The 15,301-nt window shown below is 34.9% G+C and overlaps 1 protein-coding gene across 2 annotated transcripts in view; it reads right to left on the bottom strand.

Moving 5' to 3' along the window:
• Positions 1-15,301, bottom strand: part of WWOX (WW domain containing oxidoreductase) — a 474,331-nt gene that overhangs the window by 446,887 nt on the left and 12,143 nt on the right. For both annotated transcript variants that reach the window (XM_008491642.2, XM_030457458.1), the window contains exon 5: positions 7,156-7,262. In XM_008491642.2, the coding sequence (XP_008489864.1) occupies positions 7,156-7,262 (107 nt within the window). The remainder of the gene's footprint in view (positions 1-7,155; positions 7,263-15,301) is intronic.

Here is a 15,301-nt window from a genome sequence, read left to right as displayed (position 1 = left end):
CACAGACATACAAAGACTTATTATTAATGAACTTTGCTTTATGTAAAAATTCTGTACTTCATCAAGTACAATATAGCAAAGATCAAAAAATTACTTTATCTGTAGTGCTTTTCAAGTAGCTAAAAAGGTGAAATATACATACAATTTAAAAGTCTTTTCCTTTTTATCAACTTTCACATTTAGCATTCACTTTAATTTTAATCACAGCCATCAATTGAAACAGAGTATAAGTGTTTCTGAGTGAACGAGAAATAAAATATACAAATGAGAAATATAATGAGAAATATCCAAAGTAATTAAACACTTTGCTTTTTTCCTGTTTCCTGGAAATATAAGCCATATCAGGTCCTAAATGCTTGGAAAATGCTCACCAAATTCTTTAGAGCCTCCTGTACTCCCTTACTCTGAATGGCTATTACTTTAAAATATCTGTGTATTTATTTACAATAAAACTCTTCAGTACAGAGCTAACTACAGATGAGGATGTAGGCATGGACCAGTTCTGCTGCAGGCAGAGCCTCAAGTCTCTAACTCGGTTCTATCAGTATTCAGCAGGATGCCCAACCCTGAAAGTCAGGGGCCTAACACATCTGCTATATAATTCAGACTCAGTTTTACAGTGGTTTCATTACTAACCATAAAAACTGTAACAGTGGAACTGTATAAACAAACTGAACAGTGTTTTTACTGTAAAACATGAATGCAATATAAATATTTGCCTTTCCCTTTTCTCAGCATCTGTAATGAGAGCAAATTCATGCCATATGTTTATAGCTTACGAAAAAAATAGATCTCAACAATTCACCCATGTAAATGTTGATGAAGCTGCTTAATGTTTTTATCTTTGTGTGGGGTTTTTTAAGCACAAATTTCCCTGCAAATCATTAAAAAGCCTTTTGTTCTTGTCAGTGGCTACATTCACTGATTCACAGCTGTTTTCAGAGATGAATCTGGCAGGAGAACTTGAAAATCACAGATTTCTCAGTGCTAACAAGCTCAGTAGCTCTGACAGGTTGAGCCACCTCCACGTGGAGTTACCAGCCCAATACCCAAGCCTGCAAACAACAAGAAACTGCCACCTCAGAACATGGCATAAGACTTCAAAGTACAAAATGCTTTCCAGCTTATTACATTGAGAGTATATTAGCAGAATGGATTACATTTAGGTTTTCTTAGTGCTGTTTCTTAGTGCATGCTTTTACTGCCTAATGTTTATGCCAATGATTCACTGGCATCACCTGTATTCAGGTGATTCAATTCACTGTCCACCTGTATTTGGAAAATAACTTTGCAGCACACAACACTCACTTGAGGTGCCCAAACTGAGCAGATTACTCACAGAAACTTAATGAATTCTTGAACATTATGGCCAAACTCTGGTCATACTTTCATACTGTTCTCAATCTGCTGTTACTAGCACCAGCACTGGTTAAGGTTTATAATACCAATTCTCCCCTAGTAACATAAAGTACCACTCCATTGCAACTGAGTCCTTCACTACAGAAATATCTGGATCACACCCTTATAAAGAAAAAAAAAAAAAGCTTACACTCAGCAGTGGCAATAATGTTCAGTTTGAGTGTCTGTGGCTGCTGGTGACACAAGCTGATGTGGAAGATTTTTTTATTGCATTATCTGTTAGCTTAATAAAAGATACTGTCTCTTCCTGCAAGGCCTTTTCCCCATAGAAAAATTTGGATAACTACTTTTACCTTGATTCTTCAGCATAGTCACTAATCAGAGTACTAGAAGATGAAATGTCTATACACTGCAGGCTTTTATAACTGTAAATTACACTGTGATGGCATGTGAGCCAATAATACATAATTTCAGAATATCATGCTTTGAAACAACTCTCTATTACAAAATAGCAACACAATGTAGGAAATATTTTCACAGAAATGCACATGCTCTACCAGTATGATGTTCTGAAATACGCCCTACTTTGAAGATGCTGCTTTTTAAGAGCTTTTAATTCAACTTTGAAACTCTTCAATTCTGTGAAACAGACTGTGGCTTCATTGGGTATTCACTACACCTCCAAAGCCATCTTTTATTCATTCTTCATTTTTTTCCATAAAAGAAAATCTGCCACTAATCATGACGAGATGCCCTCCCTGAATCATTCACATGAGTTAATTCTAAAAGCAATGTATCTTAATGGTTTTAATGTAATCTTACATAGTCCTAGTATGGAAATCATGCATTAATAGCCTGACCGATTTACAGAAAAAGCTTACAAAATATCCAATATATCTACAGGATATAGGAAATTTAACTTTCATCTTCTCTATCAAGATTAGCATCCATTAGTATCAAAAGATTGTACTAATGAGACTAAAAAAAGCAGCATTTTTAGAGTGTTCTGCTGTCATACAAGAAAAACCATATCCTGAGGACACCAGTGGAGAAGAAACACTATGATTTTGTGCTTTGCAAGATTACACTGGAATACAAAGGCTCACTTTTCAGGTTTTAATTTCATTCAGTTACTTAATCAGCAAGAATATAAATCACTCCTTAGGTGAAGAATAGTTTGGGAGAAAGGGGTCACATTTATTTTGTTCCTTTTCTTCGTGGCCATTCTCTCTGCTCTTGTCACATCTCTTACATTTAAGGTTCTATATATAAAGAAAACCCAGGTTTGATTCTAACAGTTTAATCTAATGTTTGATGTAGCTCTAGGCTTAACACTAAGGAATAATTACAAAAGAAACATTATACTTTTTATGAAATATTAAACTTACAATTTATCTTTTCATATGTACTTCAAGGGCTATTTGACAGGAATAAATAAATGAGAGCTTCTTGGCAAGAAAAGCTAAGATTTATGAAATATTTTATTCATTCATATTCTTGAGTATTTTCTTGAGAATACCGCTAACATCTGGAGCTATGCAGTCTTATCCAAACATTCTGCTCATACTCAATTAGAAAATTATATCAATAATAATGTAAAATAAATTACCTAGCTTCTCTTCCCAGAGCATAGATTTCAAGGATTGTCAGAGCAACTATGTGTACAAACAGCACTGTAGTGTTTTTCATTAAGCCTTAAAGTCAATTAAGCTACGAATTGGAACAATCATTCCTCCTTTGCAAAGTATTGATATTTTTTCCTGGCTTCTTTCAGGCCTCTTTACTACTCAAGGAGAGATTTATGTTTGACAATTACTTTCTGATTAAAATGAATCATAACTCTAGAATTCTAATTTCCTCTTTTCTGAGGAAGAAATTATCAAACAGTTTTAAACCGATATTGAATGTCATCGTGCATGAACAACATTAATTTTCAAGATACCAAATGCAAGGCTTTACTCATCTCTTTTTATCTGCTTTTACACACTCTCTTCCTTTCTCGCTGTATACACATGTAACGTACATAATACATTAGATTGTACTAATATAATCAAGTAAATCTCTATAAAAATTGTGTTTGACAGACTAGCTAGAACAGTCACATTAGAACTCGACACACTTTACATAAGGCAATTACCCTCTGCTTGCAATATTAGCAAAATCCTGTTGTAGTTTTGAAAGAAAGAAACCCAGAGAACTGCATGTTGAAAACAAATGTCACTTACCTAAAGTAATTAGCAAGTTTGCAAGGGTAATCCCTAGTCAAATGGATCAAACTCTGTAAAAAAGCTCTTTAGACATAAATTGTTAAAAGCAGTTTTCTCTGCTTGTCTCAACAGCTCATTAAGACCAGTTTGAATTTCTTTTTTAAACATAATGGTAGCTAATCTGAAAAAAAAAAATAATCTTATTTTCTTCCATTATTCCTCCTGTTTTCTCCAAATGTTAACTGGATTTTTTTAAGTCATTAAGTTGTCCCATCTCTTTATAAACGTGATTTTCAGCTTTTGCTGAAAGCTGACTGAAACTCTTTTTTCTTCATAACAGCTTATTTAAAAGCACTTAAAGAAGAGCTGCCTTTCTGCAGACTCTCAGGTTGTGGAGTTCCAGACAAGGATGCCACCACAACTCGATTCACCAAGTCAGCAAGCTGGATGACTTTCCCACATCATGTCACATATGATGCCCTTTATTTCTACATCCTGTGTTACAGTAGGTTTGATTTGGGATTGTTTTGTTGTGGCTCTGGTTTGATGGTGGTTGGTGTTGGGATTTTTTTAAGAATTATGATTTTTTTTTTTCCCCCATGTATATTTATTTTGAGTTTTAGTTACTAAAGACCACCAACTAGATAATTGTATCAAAACTTATTATTTCAAGTCATTTCTTCATAGGGTACTAATTATTCTGTCTTCTTGCAAACTAAGCAGAACTCCCTCTTGTATCAAACTATGAGAATGAAAACAGAAGTGGTTTTTTTCAAACATTTAAAGCTCAAGTACTAAAGCATACTGTCTCATAGAAAAGATGGCATAGGATACACATGGCTTTGGGTAACATACATGTGTTGGTAATGAGTTGGGTGTATCTATAATAACACTACATTAATGGCACACTAGCATTCAATATAGCAAAGGGTTTTTTAACTTGCAAAAGTATAGTTCCTGCAAATTAGAAAATGGGGTTTAGACATCCAGATGAATCACCAAATTTCTACCCCTTTGAATAGTGAAGACAGTATTTATTGTGCAGCTCAGAGACTTAATCTCAAAAATTTAGGAAAAAACAGAAAACAACTGGGTAGCACAGTTGTAAAAAATAGTGCCTGAAAAACAGGAACACGAGGCTTTGTAAAGCTGTATCCTAAACAGTTGTATTTTATTTAAAAACTCTTTGCAATTTGAAAAGTAAACTTATTTCCTGTCTGTATTTTTGCTTTCTCTAGAAGCAAGAGACAAAATACTGGGGATACTTTGCACTTCCTTAAAGTAGGATAATTGTAGCTACATATTGAATATTCATCTGAACCATATGCAGATGTTAACATTTTTCTTAAACTATTTAATTTTAGGAAAGAATTTTCAATTAACAGCTTGTTAATATTAAGAATTTTCAATTAACAGCTTCCTACTCTGTACATATACCTATAAGCTAAAAATATTCTCAATCCATATTTTGATCCAAGTATCAATCAAATTAATGTGTCTCATTACTTTCACTAACTTCTGCACAGGTTTTTGTGTTTGTTTTCCTCAAGATTGCTTACAATTTAATGTATATTTTAAGCATCTTGTAATTCATCAACTAATTCTCTCCTGGTTACACACACCAAGTAATTAAAGTTCAGTAATAACTTATTCTTTCTGCTCCAGCACCTGCATTTCATTTGTTTTCCCAGAGTCATAAATCTGAGGGACTGTCAAAGTGCCATAATATTAGTGCAATAATCAAAGTTAATTAGTCCCTCTCAATAAACAACAACAAAGCCATTGTAAAGATGCACTGATGGTTTTCCAGCTACCCACTTTACAGATGAGATTCTTTTCTAAACAATTAGAATTTGAAAACTGTTAGTAAACAAACTTAGTGTTTCTGAAGTAATTTGACCTTCAGTGATTTTCATTCAATTAAGAATTAATTAACTTTTGGTGATATAACATAGGTATTAAGACAAGTACTCCTGATCTTCCATCGCCTTCAAAGCAGTCAGTACTGCCTTATTTTAATTACATAAAAACATTATGCTGGACTAGGACTACTAAATTCAAAAGGCAGAATATCACCAAACTTCATTGAAAGAAGTTCTATTGAAAGAGTTCAGACAGATAAACTTTAAGCAACACAGGCTATCCTTGCCTCTAATGAAACTGTCTTGGAATTCCCAAACACTAAAATATAACAAAATTGGAAAAGAGATTTAATGTGAAATATTGAAGGTGAAAGGAAGATATTTTTCCCCTCCTAATACTTTACATCATTTGGACAAGAGAAAAAGGCCTAAACCCAAAGACTGTTTCTTGAAGAAATTAGTGGTTTCAAAAATTAGCAATATTATAAGGATCATTTATTTGGAAATACTTTTAAATAAGAACTGTTTGTTTTGCACTAATACTATAATTATCTGTAGACTACTTACATATAAATATTAATACTACTGAATGCTCTCTCACACCATCTGTGAGCAGCTGATATATTTTCAGAGTTTGGAAAATAAAGCTAAAGCACTCATCCCTAATTTTATCAGGAAAGAAATAAAATTCCAAGAATCTGACCCTGAGGTAAATTATTCAAGTCAAGCATATTGTGTCAACAGATTATATCCTGGAAGTCAAAAGTCATAGCAAGCTCAGACAAAACCAGCCTGTACTCCTCACTAGGAAGATCCAGGGGTGAAGAAAAAAGGGAAAGAAAGAAAAAAAAAGGAAAGAAAGAAAAAAAAAGGAAAGAACGAAAAAAAAAGGAAAGAACGAAAAAAAAAGGAAAGAACGAAAAAAAAGGAAAGAAAGAAAAAAAAGGAAAGAACGAAAAAAAAGGAAAGAACGAAAAAAAAGGAAAGAACGAAAAAAAAAGGAAAGAACGAAAAAAAAAGGAAAGAACGAAAAAAAAAGGAAAGAACGAAAAAAAAAGGAAAGAACAAAAAAAAAGGAAAGAAAGAAAAAAAAGGAAAGAAAGAAAAAAAAAGGAAAGAACGAAAAAAAAAGGAAAGAAAGAAAAAAAAGGAAAGAAAGAAAAAAAAAAGGAAAGAAAGAAAAAAAAAGGAAAGAAAGAAAAAAAAAAAGGAAAGAAAGAAAAAAAAAGGAAAGAAAGAAAAAAAAGGAAAAAGGGGTATGGCAGCAATGCTGTTGGGCCTAATGGACTAGAGAAAAAGAGGGAAATATTCTCAGATTTTGAAGTGCAAGAACGATTCTCTGCACTCTCTCATGGTATAAAACTACAGGCAAAATAGTGGCTGCCTATAATATCCAAGCGTGCAAATTCTGTTAGTTAATTAGTTTGGCTCTGGATGTTTTATGGTATGAACTATGAAACACGCCTCAGTGGTTCCAAAGTTTTTGCCCTCACAAAGCACCTGTATGTACCATGGGTAACTGCAGTCCAGGGAAGCCTCATGAAATGAAAAATCCCTACCACAGAAATACCAGTGACTGAACAGGATATTACAAAACAAGACAATTGCTTTCTTCTTTAGATTTTCCATGATAATGTAATATATATTTAACTACTCTACTACACAAAAGACTTCACATCTTGAAAAAAAAAAAAGCTTATTGTCAGACACCATATCCATTTACTTACCCATTCCATAAGAATGCGTTGTACAGCATCATTGGCTCTTGACATGTTTCTGCAGGCCAGGATAACATATGCCCCATGCAGTGCAAGAGATTTTGCAGTTTCGAAACCTATGATAAAACATTTCCTTGTCAGAAATACATCTCAGTAATAAAACAGAGCTATAAAATTACCTCAAAAGATGAGCCACATTTTTAAGTGGACCAAAGCTCCCTATACATCAGTTCAATAGTCACCTGGATCCAGCTTTTTAAGAGCACCTATGAAAAAAGGTGCAAGTCTTTGGAACAATTACACGATTTTTTATACAAAACAGGCTTGGGATCTTCAAAAAGCAAATTTAATTTCTCTGTCTTGGTGTCTTCAAGTGTTAGAAAAGCAAGATTATACTTCTTACTTGTCTATGAAGAATGAGCCACAGGGTGAGACCGCAGAACAATTATGCCTGGAAACACCACTCTGAAAGCAATAGAGTACTCTAAAACTGAGTTCTGGGCTCCTTAGATGAGCAGTCAGCCTTTGGCTCATCAATCTGAGGACCACCTATGGCAAAGGTGGGATGTGTGAGAATCAGAACAAAAATCACATGGAGATAACTGCTCCTTTTTCTGATTTGAACACACACACACCCTAACTGTAGAATATTGCTGTGCAAAGCCAGAGAACTACCCAAGCTTTATGTAGAATATGGAATTTCCAGGGTCAGAAGGGACTTTTAATATCATTTAGTTTCAACCCCATGCCATGGGCAGGGATATCTCCCACTAGATCAGGTTGCTCAGAGCCCCATCCAGCCTGGCCTTAAAAACTTCCAGGGATGGGGCTTCCACCATCTCTCTGGGCAACCTGTTCCACTGTCTCACCACCCTCATGCTGAAGAACTTCTTCCTAACATCTAATCTAAACCTCTCCTCCTCTAGTTTGGATCCATTCCCCAGTCCTATCACCAGCTTTCTTGCAGGCCCCCTTCGGATACTGGAAATCTACAATTAGGTCTCCTTAGAGCCTTTTCCTCTCCAGACTGAATAACCCCAACTGTCTTCATAGGAGAGATGCTCCAGCCCTCTGATCATCCTCATGCCCCTTCTCTGGACACATTCCAGCACATCCCTGTCTTTCTGGTAGTAGGGGCTCAAGAACTGGATGAAGCGCTCCAGGGGGGGAAGTACTTCCCAGGAGGGGATTGTCAAGCTCTGTTAAAGATGTGTAATCTGCATGTATGATTTACTATCCATGCCATTAAAATCCTTGCTAAATTTTTCCTTAAATTATCTGGGTTTTGTTCCATCACCATCAGATATACAGAGAAAAAATTTTCATTATTGCTCTCATTATGAATAATCAAATAGCACATAGCTTCAATATACTGGTTATAGTACTATAGGTCACTAACAGGTACTAACTATAGGTTCTAACAGGTCACTACAAGTACCAGACGATACAAAGAAAAATAATCCATTAAAAATTCCCTCATTTGCAACCCTCACTGATATGACAATCTGCAAGCACATTCTTTCTAAATCTGAAACAAGTGGAAAGACAGTTCACAACTTGATGCAGTTGAAGTGCAGAATGAATCTGTATCCCCAGGGATTTTTCTTTCATCCACAGAACAAAGTCCCACAGTGAATTTCTAAGTGCCTGTGCACAAACTTTTTTTGCAATACTGTTAATAATTTCTTCCCCATTCTCCATTTGGGCAATTCATTTCTCCTTTCTAAAATAAGACTTCAGATTTCAGATTAGTTTCAGTTTGTTAATTTGGGATGATACAGCAATTTAATGAGATGAGTTCATATTATGAAACTGCCCAGCACCAGTTGCAACTTTTTCCATCTTGACATCATCTGCACGCTTTGTAAGCATACTCTGTTTCATTCATCAATTCATTAATGAAAAGCTGCATAGAAGCTGGGCCAAGGTAACCTTTATTGAACTGGAAAAAATCTGTGAGAATTTACACCAGATGGCGTGCAGAATTTTCATAAAGTGCAGAAAATTGAGCCAAAAACTGTGTTACCATCAGGGGTAAGATACTTAATATTTGTGATATGAACTCAATAGCATCACAGGGTGCCCACCTCTGTGGAGAAATACATTTCCATCTATCTGAAAGAGGAGTGATGTATCTTAACAAATTCCAGTTAGGCAAGCTTAATTAGAAAATGAAGAATCAAACAAATTCCCAGCAATATTAATACGTGAAAAAGTCAAAGAAAAGAGATTTGTTTTAGCTTTATGACATTTAAAGCATGTTCATGTTTCCCTTTAAAAAATTTTTTATCAAGAAACCTATTAAGATGGGCTGTCTTCCTTCCAAAACACCCCTGAGCAAAAACATTCCGTTTCAGCATTAGACATAACTTACATTATATAAAAGCAACAGACACCAAGATGGATTTATACCACTTTCTGTGTTTACCTACTTACAGTATTTAAAGCCAACCAATTCTCTTGTATCTCTTTTAAAGCCATTCATTCTGCCAAGCAATTTTAATTACCTGTGTAATTCATTGCATGCACAGGAATCCAGCTAAAACATATGCAAAGATTTCCCCTGTTCCTAATTCCACTTTAAATGTATTTAACTAGAATTTTTCACATAACTAATGTAAGACATATTGTACCACTGTACCAGTTGCTAGCTGTATACTTCTTGTTTTGCAAAAATTCAAACCCCCCCCCTTCCTTTTACCAGCTTACTATAGTATTACAACTGTCTGGAATGCCTGGGCAGAGAAGTTTCCTGCTGTTACACAAAGTTCTACAGCTGGGAACCAGTTTAATCAGCTAAGCATGATGATGATGATTTGCTAGCTCCACCCCTTGTCACACAGCAAAATAATAAATTCCACCCCCTTCTCTGTTACAGTCATTAACTAGATTCTCAATATAAGCTAAACTGAGAAAGATTACAATTTAACCAAGTAAGGTATGCACCACAAGTTTTAATACAATCTTGAGTTTTCCCTACAAACTTGGAGATGAATGTTAAACACCTCTCTTTTGGTCATACTTGCTTTATTCTGGGCTACCAAAGGGTGATTCTTTACCCTTAGGAAGACACATCCTGAACCCTTCCATCACATCATGTGCTTAAAGAAAAACTCTCTTCAGAGGATGCTTAAGCAGTCCATGATTCCATTCAAAATACTGCCACAGCTCAAGGGCTGATGCCTCTCCCTGTCAGACATATTTTAAACTATTAACTCATTCATGAACACTTCTGCTTGGAAAAGTTGGATGTAAAGAAAGAGAAAAACAAATTCAGGTACCCAAACCAAATATATAGAATTCCAATGCAACTACTGAATTGCTGGCTACAAGGTGGGGACCATATATAACTATTGCTACTTGGTGTTTCTATTAGTTCCTGCAGAGCATAATTCATAAAGCAACTTTTCTGACCATCTATCAGATTAAATGCCAAGAGGAAGAGGTAACACTATTTTAACTTCATAGAGTTTAGTGGAGTTTAAATATGATTTACTTAGCAACTTGCTCACTTTTGATACTGTAGCATCAGGCAGTTATGTATTTTAAAACATTCCTTTATTCCAAATAAAAGTAAGAAAGTCTGAATACATAGAAGAAATTAAAAAATAAAACAGTTCAAACAATAGCACATTTTCTTTAGCTTCTCTGCCTTCTCTCAAACACTTCAGGATACCCTGGATCTGCCATTTACAAAACATTTGAAAAGCAGCAATGTTATCTTTCTTTGCAACAGTGTAGATCTCAATGGAAAAGCCTACAGGGTTTGTGCTCACATTTAAAGCATTCAGAACAACTTCTTCCTTTCTCTGCACTGATAGAAGAGCTCTGGAGGCCCTGACACGTTCAGGAGCTTGGATTTAAACTCTGATAGTGTACAAAATGAACTCCTTCCTCCAGGCAGAAGCAATAACAAAGGAGAATGTAAAAAGAATACACTATTTTCTTGGGTTTTCTGCTTTCCCTGTTCTAAATCCTTACCAGAAAAAGAAAAAACCAAACAACTTCTCAGATACTTCCTCTTGAACTGAGAACAGGCAAATAAACCACAGTAAAACAGAGGTGCAAATTAAGATCTCTGGGAGAAGATTATTTTCACTGTTGGGCCAACATATTTCTACAGTGCAAATCAACACCATACACAGAAATCCTATGGCACACACAGAACCAGCAGAGTCTTGGCAGGTTTAAGAGAAGCAAGATGCCAGTATGTGTGCATCTTCTGACATCCTTAACACTCTGATAGGGCATGATTTTTACTTAACCATTAGAAAATTCATCTTCAACATATCATCACCATCCAAGTAGTAATTAATTATTTTCAATAATTTTAATCATTTAATTATGTACATTTGTGTACAACTGTGTACATTTTTCCTGGATCAAAAGTAAACTTGAATTTTAGTTAAAAACGAATGGGGAAAGCCTTAATTTTTTTAAAAATGCAAGATGTTATCTTCATGAAATACAATTTAAGCCCAGCTTTACTACAGAGAATAGTTACATAGTGAAGAACTTGTAGCAAACGGTGTTCCAATATAGATACATACCCCAATTGTTACATCTCAAACAGACTATATTTTTTTCAATTTTTGGGACCCATGAGAACTGCATATTAATGGCAGACTTGTTGCCTACAAATCACAAGGTTTATTTCAACTTAGAAGGCCCAATACAAGCACCAATGAACCAGACCATCTTACTCAACACTTCATCAGAAAAGAAGTAAAGCAGATTCAAAGGTGCTAAACATAAAGTGACAAAAGACTTCAGAGTTCCATAAGATTCTTTTCCAGTTGAAATATGCAACAAGTACAAGTAATTTAGGAAAGAATCTTCTGCAACCAAGATACTGTTGCCTGTGTTGGTGCTTTAAGTGTACAACATCCAAGAGACCTTACATGGAGTGATGGCAGCCACGTGCAAAACATTAGATCATTGACAAAATCATATTTTTCAGAGCCCAAACAGCACCCAAAACATATTCTGTGTCAAGACTGCTTGGCCACAACCACTCTGCTTTGATTTGGATATTTAGGATAAAATCTTTGAGATAAGTTGCTCAGAATATAAGTTTTTGAGCAAATGAAGGATGATGATATTTTGAACAGACTAAAGTTAAAATGAGCAATTCACACAAAATGCTAATGTTGCCTTTGTGTTTGCAGGTATGGTACTGACACAATGATATTTGTGATAAGAAAGCTTACTGTTATATGGAAGATACATTCTGCCTCTCCCTCTGTGTGTAAATTGAATCAATGTGTTTTTCTTGGATATATGAACCACAGAACAAGCCAACCAAAACTAAACACAATGACTAATGCATTGGTCTGTCTTCTATCTAACCATCTTTAAAATATGCACTCATACATTACACTTCTTTAGGTTGTACTGTTCTAGGCAAGGCAAAGTTATTTTTAACAGTAAGTGCACAGTCACTGTCATTGACAAAACTTTAAATTTTTTTTTCAACTGAAGAAAGCACAACACTAAACTACAAAAAACCATCCTTACATCAATGGGATTATAAAGATCTGTGACTCTTTTTTCCTGCAAAATAAAGATGCACCATATGAGGCAAACAAAGCTAAATTCATAACTGAAGATGCTGCAAGCAAACAAAAATGTTGAACAGTGACAATGTCAAGCACATTCCTCACAAATATGCTGGAACTAAAAGCCACCAAATAGAAGGAAGTGTACACATTTTAAAAGAAGACTGAACTAACAGCATTGTCTCAAAATGAGAAGAGCTCATGATCCCTATTACTTCTTCAGAATTATGTACATTTACATTCATAAGGGTTAAAAAATATTTTGCTAGACTACAGCTACATTAATACACTACTTCTACTTTTATCACAAACTAAACATTTCCAAACTAAACATCTAACTGGAATCCAGAGTAGCAGAAGACAATAAATCTGCCAACGATCTAAGTCACAATCAAACCAGAATCTCAATGAAAGCTAAATCAGATCCAAGTGTCAAGTTTTATGTGACATTTAGGGCACATTATATCCCAGAAAGTAATCATTCCTGAATGTTTAATCATAATGGGGCAAGTGACCAGGTTTTTTGTTTATATAAAGCCAATCTACTTATAAGTAGCAATACAAAATACATTATTAAGTAAATAAGTAACGCTTTTGTGTATGCTACTATAGCTTCATTTCTATTTTATAACAAAGCTGAGACAAGTTGAAGAGAAACAGTGCCAACAAAACCTAAGTCACACAAACACACACAAATAATCATTAAGGATTTACCTAATATTAGTAGCAAGTATTAAAGGCCAACAATAGAGAAAATCCAGTTTTTAGCTAAGCCACACACCCTTGAAGAGTGTTTGCTATGGAAAAGTGGCAGTGTGAACATTCATAACTGGGATTATAAAATACCTGACCAAATATTCAGTACCAACTAGGTTTTAAAAGCTGGTTTGTGCGGCATATATATATATATATTTAACTCATCCCCAAAACTTGGGGACTTTTACTCCTTTATATTGTTGCTATTCTTAGCACTCTTTCTTAGGCAAACCTACACAAGTGACTGAAAAAAAGCCCAAAGACTTTAAAATACATCTTTATCGTTTCTCAAGGGTTTTTCTTTTGGTTTTTTTTTTGGGTTTTGTTAATTTGGGGAGGGTTTGGTTTGGTTTTGGGTTTTATGGTGGTTTAGGTTTTTTAATTGTATTTTTTTTTCCAAATAAGTTCAAAGTTCAAAGAAATGGGGTTGGCAAATTCTCCTTCTCTAAAGCTGATCTTCTCTAAAGTAGCTTTAGGCAACGCAGCAGCTTTTCCCATCAAAAAATGGAGAAAAAAGCCAGAAGTTGTCCAGCATCTTTTCAAGTAACTACTGTTCTTCTGTACACCAACAGTATCAGAGGTTTCCATACTGCTGAGCTCTAATTAAACAAAACAAAAAAATTAGTTGCATGTTTTGAATCTCCTCTCAGCAAGTACAATAGTGCAATGTTAATAAAAGAAGTAAATCTAATAAAGAGAAATACTTCTTCCAAGGCAGAATAATTAAAAGACATACTGTGCTGTCTGCTGAAGTGCTAGATTCTCCAAGCTTTAATCCCTAAGTTATTGCATGAAAAATGCTTAGTGTTGTGCAAAGATAAAGAAAGCACTACAACATAAATTGGACCAAATCTTTTTTTGTTAAAACAAGCTTGATATTTATTTGACTTAAATAAACAGTATTTCAATAGGTATACTAGACATTTTAAAGATAAATAGTAAAACAAGGTTCTGTCCAGTTCAGTAACCAGTTCACAATTTAGGTTACAAGAAAAAGATATCTTCAATTAATCAAACACAGACCACTGGGTCCTTTACTAAAGCGGTTGTGTCACGGGAAAAAGGAACAGGTGAACAGATCAAAAATGAAAACTACTTGATTTCTGGCAGTCACTACCCACCTCTGCCCTTGGGCAACACGAGATAAGACAAATTGTTTAGTTAAGCAGCAGAGGAAGACTTTAATACAAGAGCCATTTCAGGACCCTGTGAAAATAACCAAATACAAGGAAGATGAAGTTCACCGTTCTTCCTAGTGCAAGCAAATAAGAACAGCAGATAGAGACAGGCAGCAAAGGGCAAGGTAACATGACATGGAGGTTTTGAAAGTTATTCAGTCCTGGGTTACCTCCTTAAATTCTAATTCATCTGGATTAGATGGTGTTTAAGATGGGTACCAAACTCCCAAGGTTCAGAACTGGTATATCTTTTGGGCATACTTTAAACTACCAAGGAAAGAGGGAGATGGGAAGCTGTTTTGTAACTCAAATGATCCATCATGTGGTTCCAACATATAAAGTAAGGCAGGAGATGAAATTCTGAAACAAAAAATTAATAAGAACAGTATTAACAAAAAGTGTCTATACACAAAGGCAAGGAGAATGGAAAATGAACAAGAAACGGAAGTAATTGAATTACGATGTAAGGCCACAGACACAAAGTCAAAGACCTCTTTGTCACACTTTCAAGAAGAGCACAAAAACATCATGCATCTTCTCACACCAAAGCTAATGTATTTTTTAGAAGACATTTAAGGCCTGCTGTTGGACCAACGTATCACCCAAGAATTCAAGGACAACAAGTTTCTGAAGCAAATGACTGATTAAAGCTTCATCTTCTAC

This window comes from Calypte anna, chromosome 11 (assembly GCF_003957555.1).
Source record: "Calypte anna isolate BGI_N300 chromosome 11, bCalAnn1_v1.p, whole genome shotgun sequence".
Classification (NCBI taxonomy): Eukaryota; Metazoa; Chordata; class Aves; order Apodiformes; family Trochilidae; genus Calypte; species Calypte anna.
The sequence above is the reverse complement of the archived record's forward strand: the minus strand, read 5'-3'. Positions and strand labels throughout refer to the sequence as shown.